This window comes from Diadema antillarum, unplaced genomic scaffold (genome assembly GCF_040938485.1).
Source record: "Diadema antillarum isolate AM-2024a unplaced genomic scaffold, OU_Dant_1.0 seq00001580_RagTag, whole genome shotgun sequence".
Lineage (NCBI taxonomy): Eukaryota > Metazoa > Echinodermata > Echinoidea > Diadematoida > Diadematidae > Diadema > Diadema antillarum.
The window spans coordinates 416,471-428,505 of NW_027272299.1; the positions used below are offsets into that span (position 1 = coordinate 416,471).

Below are 12,035 nucleotides of genomic sequence, written 5' to 3' on the forward strand. Positions count from 1 at the left end.
GATTGCCACAGATGACCTGGCAGATGGATCAAATGCAATTAATATATGTGATGCAATTACCTTTGCACGGAAAGAGATCTAGGTCATGAAACACAGGATACTTGGGTATTTAATGGGACATGATGGTCAGTGAGTTTGTTATTTCATTTTCACATTGCTACAAATGCCTTGGCTACAAAACTTACGATTTCAAACAACTGATAGTAACAAAACTTCCAGCAGTGAAAAATTAAGGGTTTCTGGGATGAACACAGAACTAGGACTTTCCATAGCTCAGTCAGTAGAGCACTGGGCTAACAATCCGGAGGTCTTGGGTTCAAATCCTGATGGAATCCCATTTTCTTTGCTCATTTTTCCACTATAAAACTTGAAAATGTAACAAATATATTGATTATTGTGTTAGTGCTTTAAAAATTACAAAACTGATAAAAAAATACAAGACTGTCAGAACTAAATACACATGGAACACAATATACAATGTATTCTAGCAACACTAGAGGAATGCAGTACATCCCACATTGTATACACACACATTTCATTTGGACAAACACTGAAAATATAATGACTGAGCACTACAAACTGAAAAAAAAAACTACTTACAAGAATCCTGTACAATAAATCAAGATAGCCTTTGTGCAGTGACAACCACTTTTTAAGAGAAAAATCCAGCAGAGAGGTTTAGGTACTTGTTATTTCCTCTTTTTAAAACCAGGCAAGTCAATAATTACAATGTAGATTCTATGTCTACATCATGCCAAGCATAGCTCAACGTACATATATTTATAATTATAGTTTGTATGAACACGGCTAAGTGTATATCAAATACATGAAGAATAGGCACTTGAACAGTAGAGTGAAGTGTGATGGATGAACTCCTTAAACATTATTACTTGAAACAAAACTATATTGCTCTGCATATTAGCGTAGAGTACATGTGAAAAGAGTAAACTGCACTTCAGTGTGTAAGAGGCCACTGTTGGGGAAAAGGCAGACTGTAAGCCATAAAACCATGGCTTGAAGGGCTAGTAACTACATGTACTGTACATACCACTCAATAGATGAAGATTGAACTATCTCCCCTCCCCCATCTATCTATCTCTATCTATCCATCTCTTCCTCTTCCTCCTCTTTCTCTAAATCTTTCTTTTGTTTGCTCTATCAATTTCTTGCTCTCTATCATTCTCTATCTCTCTCAAACTTTTTCTCACATCAAAAATTATGTAACTGTTCCCCCCCCCCCTTACAGTTGTGAGTTGGCAGATTATAGGAAAAATGACAGACTAGTCACTAACATCCAATTCTTGACTGGTTTGTGACATCACTTATAGATGTATCAAACAACTAATACACACCATATTCACAAACACAATGACTGTACACATATCAAACAAACAGATCAACATGAGACCCACAAACACTAAAATCATTCCCCTTGTAAATGAGAAAACCCCCCAAATTTATGGATATGAATGACTTAAAAATGTGAATAAAAAAATCCAGGACAAAATCCTATTTCCTATCAATAGTCAAATTAATGCAAAAAATGTACTGTGGCAGCTAATGCATTAAATTAGACACCTAATCAATTGTTATGTTAAAGACTAGCAAAACAATGACATTGATGAGAACATAATTTTACCAAGACTTGGTTACTCCACTTACTCACCTCATCAAAACATTCCTTTTAGATTGACACAATCAAGTCAAAATCAATGTCATAGAGGGAGAGCAAGCAAAAAAAAAATTGAATAAATGGAAAACAAAAACAAAAAAATGATAATAATAATAATAATAATGATAATAATAATAATAATAATAATAATGACAATAATGATGATAATAATAATAATAACAATAACAATAACAATAATGATAATAATGACAATAATGATAATAATGATAACAATAATATTAATAACAATAATAATAATAATACATCAGTGGAACAATACATGAAGGCAAAAAAATGATAAAATAAAACAAAACCTCTAATGACAAAGGAACATTTGGCAATGAAAAGCAAACCAAGAAATGTCTCACTGAAATGCTTGCAATTTTCACCCTATCCAGGACAACTCTGACCACATTAGGACCAATGGCGTTACAAAAGGACATTCATAACCTACTTTATGATTTCATTTTCCACTGGTTATGAAAAGGAATGCCACATGGATGGATTTGAATTCCTTTTAGAGAAAGAATTGTCCAGGGGAAAAACAATGATTTTATGCAGATGAGATGATGATTAGAAATTCAACTTTGACGTGGTTTAAATATGGTTCAAGTTCTCTCTAAAAATCTTTCAAATTCTAATGAATGTTATCGGAAGTGGATGTTGCCATGGTTTCCATAAAAGTTGTAAGAGATAAACTGTAGCTGCAGACACCAGATACTCAAGGTTCCCAGTTCTGTCAGAGCCAGATTAGTAAGAGGAAGAGTGGCATTAGAAAGATTATGACAGGGCGGAGAAAAATTCATGTTTTTATGCGCCAAGTAATGTTTGCTCCCGTCAAAACATCATCAGCTGACATAGACAATGTTTTTGAGATATTTCTGTGGCTCATCCTTTCCAAAAGGCAAATTCTAACACATCTAGGTATACTCCTGCTATACAAAAGTTGGAGTTAAGATTCTCATCTGTGTATTTAGCTTTGAGGGATCATCCCTTGTTCCACAAACAAGGGGTTGTGGAAGGGCTTTCACAAAAAGAGAAAAAAAAGTCTTCATAGAAGCCACATGTAATATTTTTCGTGGGACACATTCCAAACTTGCTAAAGTTTCCAAATATTGCAAAGTTTCATATACAGTCTGCAGTTCATCTGTGGGTTGCATTCTACACTTTGTATAGTTCTTTAGAGTTCTTAAAGGACAAGTCCACCTTCATATACATATGGATTGAGAGAATGCAGCAATATTAGTAGAACACATCAGTGAAAGTTTGAGGAAAATTGGACAATCCGTTAAAAAGTTACGAATATTTTAAGTATCTGCGCAGTCACTGCTGGAAGAGAAGACTACTACAGTGTATGATGTCACATGCGTACAACTATATAAGGAAAATAAAAAGAGAATTTCACAAAACTTTACTTTTTGAATAAAGTGCATATTTCTTCGACTTCCTACTGACGTATGTTAAGGGTAATATTATTCCCCCTGCCTTCTGAAAGAGAGAAGTTGAGTGTTCTTTTGTTATGCGAGAAAAACTGAAATATGTTGAATTTTCTTTATCCTTTCTTTATATTGTTGTACTCATGTGACATCACAAGCTATAGCAGTCTTTTCATCCAGCCATGACTGAGCAGAAACTTCAAAAATTCATAACTTTTTAACGGATTGTCCGATTTTGCTCAAACTCTCACTGATGTGTTCTACTAATATTGCTGCATTCACTCAACCCACATGTCTATGAAGGTGAACTTGTCCTGTAAGGTTAGAAAACTTATGAGTTGACATGAGAGAAAAATAAAGAGCTTCTCGTCTTCATCATGTTCTCAGATCATCTATTAACAATTTTTGTGAAGCATGTCCTATGCTTCTTTTATCATATCAAATTCGAAGCACTACCAAAGGAATAGTACAATTTACAAGAAGCTGATCGCTGTATTTTCTCAATATCTAACCACAACAGATGAGCAGTATGGTACCAAAGTGAGACATGGGTGAGCATACCCTCTCCATCTCTCTCTCTCGCTCTCTATCTATATCTACCCACCTATTTATCTATCTATCTATCTATCAATCTATCTATCCATCCATCCATCCATCTATCCATCCATCCATCTATCTATCTATCAATCTATCTATCCATCCATCCATCCATCCATCTATCTATCTATCTATCTCTCTCATACCTTCTCCACCAAGTCACAGATGGTCATGTTGTCAAAGAAGTCGATGTGGGTCCACTCGATACCCTCATGGATATATTCCTCCTGTTCCTCCTTCAGGGTCAGCTCGATGAAGATCTGTTGCAGCTTCTCATTGCAGTAGTTGATGATAAACTGCTCAAAGTAGTTTTTCTGCAGGCAGTAAATATACAATCATTGGATATATTAAGCACAGGTAATGGTGGTAATGGTAGAAACTCTTTTGGAAATGTGAAAACTACAGAGGCATCCACCAATCGTGAATACATCATAAAAATTATACATTACAAACCATGAAAACAATTATATATGAGTATAACCCCTATGGAATTTGATGACTGGCTTGTCTATAAGGTCTATATTGATATCAACTGAAATTGAAGAACTTTCATTCTTATTGTGTGCCCAAAAAAGTACAAAAGAGTCAAGACAGGATTTTCAATACCAAGCAAAATTTGGTGCATTGATATTGACATCCACAGACTTCAGGTTGGTAACATCAAACTTGACCTCCTGAAGTAGATCTTTGTCACATATTTCAATACCAAACTGCTCTTCTTAATGACTATCTTTTTGATGGGGCAATATTTAACAATGCTAATAAATGAGTAAGGTCATTTCAGATGAGCAGAGTCTTGGCTATATCTTTAGATAGTATCTCACAGCTGTCTTGGTCTGGCCTCGTCAGAACATGAATGGACAATCACTCAGAACGACATGATTTTTTTTGCTTCACAGCATACAGTTGTGGGGTGACACACAACAGAAAATACTGCTTTAGGCTGTAAAAATCCATAGCTTTGTACTTTTGAATAAAGGGGTTAGACACAGCCACTATAAAAGCTTTTTAAAGTATCTGACGTGAATCACCTTGAAGATCTCAAAGCCGTAGATATCCAGAACACCCATCACTTTCTTGGCAGCTCCTTTTCGCACCTGAAAAGAGAAAAAAAAAAAGAATTTTAAATTACTGACTTGACATTATTTCTATTCACAAAGTTTCTGATGATGAAAAGAGAGACAACAAAGCAATCTTTCTGGAAATGGGATAGATTTTGAAAATGGCAAAAGAGCATACATTTAATTCATTTTATAGGACAGTGTCTACACAAATGTTCTGTGGAAAGCTAGCTTGCATTGAAAGAAAGTAAAGATATATAATTGTTGAAAGAAAATATTTGACAATAATTACAATATTTCAATGCTTTGAAAGGTTTTCCTAATCAAAAGTCACAATACAACTGGTTAGAAATGTTAAAATCCAATACCTTTCTGGCGAAACTAAAAAATCGCACTGAGTGGCTAAGAGAAAAATTGTGCCTCGATTTACTGCTCGTAGTAAATCAGTTGGATGCATGACTTTTATGGTTAGTTAAAATGATCCAGCTACATTATCACATGATGGTAACTAGGAATCATGGAATCTATAAGTTACTCTCTAAAAAAAAATTGAGTGAAAATGTTCACTCTTAAAGGAGTGAATACAAAAAAGAGTGAATTTCGAGTGAAATTGGAGTGAATTTTGAGTGAAAATGTTCATTTTCACTCATTTTAGAGTGACATCAGGGATCACTCCAAAATCTACGAGTGATCCTTGAGGTCACTCCAAAATGAGTGAAAATGAACATTTTCACTCAAAATTCACTTCAATTTCACTCAAAATTCACTCTTTTTTGTATTCACTCCTTTAAGAGTGAATATTTTCACTCGATTTTTTTTTTAAGAGAGTAGAATGTTACCATGACAACCTACCCTGATGCTCTCATTGATGGTCCTGACAATCCACGAGAAGAGCCTGTCGTAGATGGCTTTGCACAGTGCATCCCTGGCGTAGAAGGCTTGCGAGGCGCTCAGCGATGTGGTGACCTTGTCCCCTTTGCCCCCGTACATGGTGCGCTTGGTGAGCGCCCCCATCACGCTGTGTCTCTCGCACTGGAAGAGGTCGCAGACACTGTCCATTTCTACAAATATGGAGGATTTAGGGGAAAACGTAAGCACAGATATATAAACATAACTTCAGACAAATTGTGTTGCTATGCACTTAGCTATAAGCCTAAACATGCAGCTGCTATGTTGGCATAAAGTTAACCCTTTGTGAGCCAGGGACTTTGAACAGTGTGTACCACGCCATGGAGATTTCTGTGAGAATCACCACCCTAGCACGCAAAGGGTTAGTTACCTATCCCCCCCCCCCCCCCCCCCCCCCCCCCCGGGGGAAAAAAAACCCAATACAAACCACAACAAAGGCAATTTTGTCATTTTGTCAGTGGGAAAACCCTACAGGGTGTAACACTGCAAAGTCTCACGGAAAAGCTTTTGTGATGCAATAAGGTGACTATCATAACATAATCTCTTTTCAATGACAGTTAGCTTTCGGAACATCTGCTTCAATTAGCAAACAGAGGACACAGGTAGAATGCCGATAAGTAGAGCAAAGCACAGAGTTTGTAATAATTCCTGAAATTGAGTCTCATCCATGATTATCTATGACTCATGAGTAACATACATCGCAACTCACATCATCTGTTTAGTTTAAACAGATAAAAACACAACTCCTTGCACTACAGTAGCACAGGTCAGATAAGAATCGCAGCACTCTAACAAAAGTTAAAGAAAAGGTCAAGATCAAAATTGAGTTCTCATTTCTGAAAAATTGAGGCATTCTTTAAAATAAGATTTTGATAAACAGAGTCAAGAACCATGTACTACAGACTGAAAATGCTTGTCTTTTCTTGTGTCTCTACAAGTATGATAATGCTTCACGCAGCACAATTGTGTCTAAAGTGTAGTGTATCGAGCAACCCTGGAGTGTACAGTTTGACCCTATTTTCCTTCAGATAATACCGTAAGCCTCTGAAAAAAAATATTTCCCCATTCCTGCCTGTTTTCCAATGCCTGTTAGTTCTTTACAGATGGAAATTGTGGAATGCTGGATGAGTCCAAAAGAATTAGTCAGGTGTAACCCCCCCCCCCCCCCGAAAAAAAAAAAATGCTTGCATTCAGTAGATATGCTGTGTCAATAGACAGATCCAAGTGCTGTGGATAGCTCCAAGGGGCTACAGGTCAGAGTGTAACCATGGTCAGCAGAGGAGTAGAACGGTTTGAAGTGCTCCAAGTAACCATCACTGAGCTCATGATTATTAGGCATACTTTGGCCATTTTACAGAGAGGATCCCAAATGCACTACAAATATTTGATTTCCCAACAAACAAACAAAAAAGGGGGGGGGGGGTGAAGATACTAACAGATTGTTGGACTTTGATAAAATTGACGACAGCAACGTTGGAATGTAAATTATGATCCAAATAAGTTTTCTTCTACAATTACAGCATTACTGGTATTGGTAATGTATGTACAAATATCTATATATCTGTCAGTGTGTCATGTCTGTTTGACATGTTTGTTTGTTTGTTTGTTTTGATAGTGTGCAACTACCTTGCATTAGTGGCCTAGAAAAAATTAACAAAAAGCTCAAGTGGTAACTGCTCAGTTAGAGCATCCTTGTCCATAAATGATTTTTTTTCCTTTATAAGTCAAGACTTTTAGATTGCTAAAAGTGCATGCTCGTGGCTGAAAAAAAAAGTGCTTCTAACTTTTCCTTGATCATCAAAATGCATTGGCAGACAAATTTTAATGAGAGGCTGTCAGTGAGATTAACACGGTAATAAGCTGAGGCACGATGGGACCTAATTAAGTTGATTTTTGGCAAATTGCTTAACTCAATTAAATTTTCATGCTTATTGATAAAAAGGGTATGAAGATCTACAAATGCAGCCAGAGCTGCATAAAAACAAATTTGATAAAATCGGACAATTTCACACATAATTGACATTTCGTGGATGAGCGCCTATCAAGGCAAATATGAAAAACTATCAAAAAAAGAAAAGAAAAGAGAAAAACAAAGCAAAAGTGGTGTCTGCACGCACACATCACAAATGTCACTGGCCGGGAGCCAGAAAGACCTAAACCTCCTTTCTGAGCTCATTCACCTATGTCCTACTTGTTCTATATCAGTAATCAGGTTACAAATGTATCTCACAACACCAAGACAACCTGTTAGTTTGTAGCAGCTTCCATCTCATGTAGTCTGTGCATTCAAATTCCTCTGAAAGTATGCTGTTGCAATTATATCTCAGTTACAGAGTTGGTTTAACAGAAAAAAATGAACATAGCAGTCTGTATCTTCGGTAATATGTTAAAACAATACAATTGCGTAATATCAGGCATATAAACCACCCCCTTCAAAATCAGTGAATCTGCATAGACTTGCATATGTTCCACCTGGTCTCCCTAACTATTGTGTTAATCAAATCAAATCAAATACTTACAGGATAATATTTTGTACATTCTCCAGAATGGTCCACATAGATCCAAGAGACATTTTTCTGTTGTATATAATCATGATCATAAATCCATCAAATGTACTGTCTACAGCACTGAAGGATGTGAATTTGTAAAATGGATGGGTACATGTATTGATCAGCAAGGCAACAATGTAATATATATCTGCTAAACACAAGAAGAAATTTCCTCATGCCTTGAGGGGTTTGACAGTCATTAAGCAAAACAAAATGAAGAACATTCAAGAATACTGTCAACTCTGCATTTAAAGTCGATCTTGACAGTACTGAGGAAAACACATAGACTTCGGCCACATTCAACTTCTGCGTACACAGAGTAATGACACACAAAAGGCAACAAACATAAATTGGGACCTTCATAATTTCACTGATTAGTCGACTTATGTGCTGTCGACCTATGCAGGGTTGAATGGACACATAAAAGAAAACAACAAAAGGAGCCCACCTTCTTGGTTCATGATCTTGACTCCTTCTGTACCATTGTGAGTTGTATACTTCTTGAATTTGATGTTACCCAGCTTCAAGACGCTGGCTAGTAGCTTGTAAACAGCCAGAATCTCCTCGTCTGCAAAGCCAATAATCTGCAAGGCTTTCTGTGGTTGGATAAAGCATAAAAATATTTCCACAATGTTGTCTTTAAAAGAGGAAGACATGACATGATTAGCTTACTGCTCTAAGCAGTGTTCCTATCATTACAATCACTTTACTAAAACAGAAGAGGCTTCGTACACACTTTCATCTCCATAACAATGTATTTGGGTTGAAGTAAAACAAAACAAAACAAGCAAACAAAACAAAACCAAAGAATGATGTTTAAGTACAAACAGAAAACAACTAAATTTTTCTGTAACGTGTGAAAATTTGTTCAAGACTTCAATCACTTTAAAAGAGAAAAGAAAATGATTGATGGAATTTCATGTTAATAAACACCATGACTATACTCTGCCTACCATATAATTATTTACTTTCATAAGTTAAAAGCACAAATTTTGAGACAAAGTTAAATTTTGCACATGGTTAAAACATAGCTTCAAATATGATGAACACTGTTACTATCTTCTCTCTTCTCGCAACTTCTCTCTTCTCACATACATGTATCCCCTTCTATGTCCTCTCCTATTTATCTCTCTCCAGTTATATCACCATTATATTATTCACCTAGGCTTGACTTTATACAAACAAGAGAATCACAAAGATGCCATATAGCCCTGGGGCCTTTATCCGAGCCACACAAACTGCTTACTGATGAGTCTCCTCCACCTGTACCTTACAATACAATACTATACTGTATAATATAAGAGTAAATTTTCACGCATTACGTGTGACAAGAAACTGGTGCAAAAATAGAGCATGCATATTTTTTTTTTTTTTTTCGCTTGTTGTATGTAACACTATTTTACGTTTTGATACCATGGAATTAAAAACACAAGCTATTAAACTTACCCAGTGGAGCAGAAACTACTCACTCAAAAATTTCTGCGTAAACAACACGGTATATGTTTATGTTTACACGTAATTACATTCATTCCCTGAAGTTCTTGTATCACATTTGAAGAGAAAATAATTAGTGATTTGTCATATGATTCATTTGTACAAGTGGAGAAATAAAACAAACTGAAACTGAAAGAGAAACACATGATAACATTGTTGGATCTCCATTTTGCCTTTAGAATCATACAGAAAATATCTCCACCTCAGCTATTCAAATACATCAGGAAATATGAACCAAATATGCTTTTTAATTGCATAATTCATTGCATTACATCCTTGTTTCTACTAAAAAATCACATCCACAGTCGTACCATCTATAGTATCAAACTGGGCATAGAGGTAAAATGATATTGTACTGCAGTTTGCAAAAGCATCTTTTTATACATATTATTACAATTGGGTCATTAACGTCAGTCGAGAGCCCACTTATGATCTGACGATTGTGGATAACGGCTTCCATCCAAACAAACACACCCAAGCAAAGCACATATTTCGTATCATTTTTTTCACAATCTTTGTATAAAGGGAAAGAAACGTGTACTTATCATATCTACTCGGCCTATGAGTGGGATGCTATGTTTACAAATGAATAGTGACCTGAGAGAACAAACTTTATACTTGTTGATGATTTAGAATTGAAAAAAAAAAAGAGAAAAAGAAAATGAATGGTGGAATTCCTGCATGTCTGCGGGTGCCTCATGTCTGAACAGTTGAATGCTTCCTTGGTTGTTTCTGAAATATTGCCTTTTCCCACGGGGGGCCACTGACCAAAACAAATTACGATCCTAACCTTTAAATACAGAAAAAAAAGCACCCAAGTGTAAGACACTGTGTGTAGGCATGCTCAAATATTTTGTACGGATGATGTGAAAATCCAAAAAAATATACGCACGACTGTGATGCTGCCTTCTTTTAAGGTTTGATATGATTTTGATTTGATATGATTTATTGGTTTCTGCAGCATCATCACCACACAAACATTGGAATGCAGATGTCTGCATGATTGTAGGGAATGTAATATTGTGTCATGAATATAAAGTGATATACATATTAAAGCATGCACACACCTCCACCCTGAGCAAGGGACTGTACCGATCTTATTGCAGCTGGCCCTTTTACTAAACAGACAGAATTACTTCACACATGCACAGTACGAGGTAGTGGCTTGTTCAAGAAAAGAGAATAAGGAATCAAAGAAGTAGGTGTAAATGAGGAATAGGATTAGGGAAAGAAATCTAACCCTTTTGGTGCCAGGGTCCCAGGAAAGTGTGTACAACATTACAGAGCTTTCCGTGCGAATCGGCACTTAAAGCACGCAAAGGGTTAATGCACTCAAATCATCATTCTGTGCTACCAGTTGTCGACTTTGATGCCAGGACACGGACGAGTGCACACTCTGCAGAACTCAAGGTACGCAAAAGGTTATTTACTATCTATTGTGCACTTTATGAACAACGACTTTACGGGGTATGCATGCCTTGAGGGGGAGACCCCGTCAAACATATTCGCTATCATGAATGAATGGAATGGCATTGAATTGTATTGTGCGTCTTTCTTGGCAACAACAACTCAAGTTTGCAGCCTTGTCAAAAAAAAAGAAAAAACAACTAAAAAAAAAGAAAACCCAAAGTCTAACAAATATTTTGTACATAGTTGATGCAATGGTTCTTAACTTTGTCTGGATGCCTGAATGTCTATGGTTAGCCCATCACATTTGTTCTTTGAAAAACTGGCTGCAGACAGAACTTATATACTGCTAGCAAATAGAGCTGACTCTCATGTTGTTTGACTGACTTCGTGCCATTGCCCTCGTTTCATACCCTTGTTTTATACTATTCCCCCATCTCTCTATCCATTTCTTTTTTCTCCGTCTCCATCTCTTCCTTCCAACATATCCTCACTATCAAATCTTCTCACTCATTCTCTCTTTCTATCTGTCTCCTTCTCCCCTCCCCCTCTCTTCTCTCACCATATATATCTCTCTCTGTATATATATATCTTTCTCTCTTTTTCATTTTCTTTCTCTTTTCATTCAGCCAAAGTCCAGAGTGGCTATTGTCAGCAGCAAAAGTAAAGAGTCTACACTTGGTATTCCTTGATTCGATTCAATGATTCTGAGTTAATGGCACCAATATGGGGCAATGACATCAGAAATGAATGAATCAAGAAATTATATCGGACCAGACAGTTATTTTGATTGTTCTAAAGGGGAAAATGGGAAGATGGTGAGGATGTAATCCCTTGTTGTCATTAGCTGCCTTGTATAGATAGTGACCTGTGAGTGGATGTTGCTAGGCAACTGAAACAAGAGTCACTA

At 36.4% G+C, this 12,035-nt stretch overlaps 1 protein-coding gene across 1 annotated transcript in view; it reads right to left on the bottom strand.

Annotated features, from left to right (window-relative positions):
• The window catches only part of LOC139710852 (unconventional myosin-Ia-like), a 96,999-nt gene that overhangs the window by 21,429 nt on the left and 63,535 nt on the right, over window positions 1-12,035 (bottom strand). The window contains exons 10-13 of the mRNA XM_071622774.1: window positions 8,673-8,820; window positions 5,619-5,827; window positions 4,737-4,802; window positions 3,852-4,019 (exon numbers count right to left, since the gene is read on the bottom strand). Of these exons, the coding sequence (XP_071478875.1) occupies window positions 3,852-4,019; window positions 4,737-4,802; window positions 5,619-5,827; window positions 8,673-8,820 (591 nt within the window). The remainder of the gene's footprint in view (window positions 1-3,851; window positions 4,020-4,736; window positions 4,803-5,618; window positions 5,828-8,672; window positions 8,821-12,035) is intronic.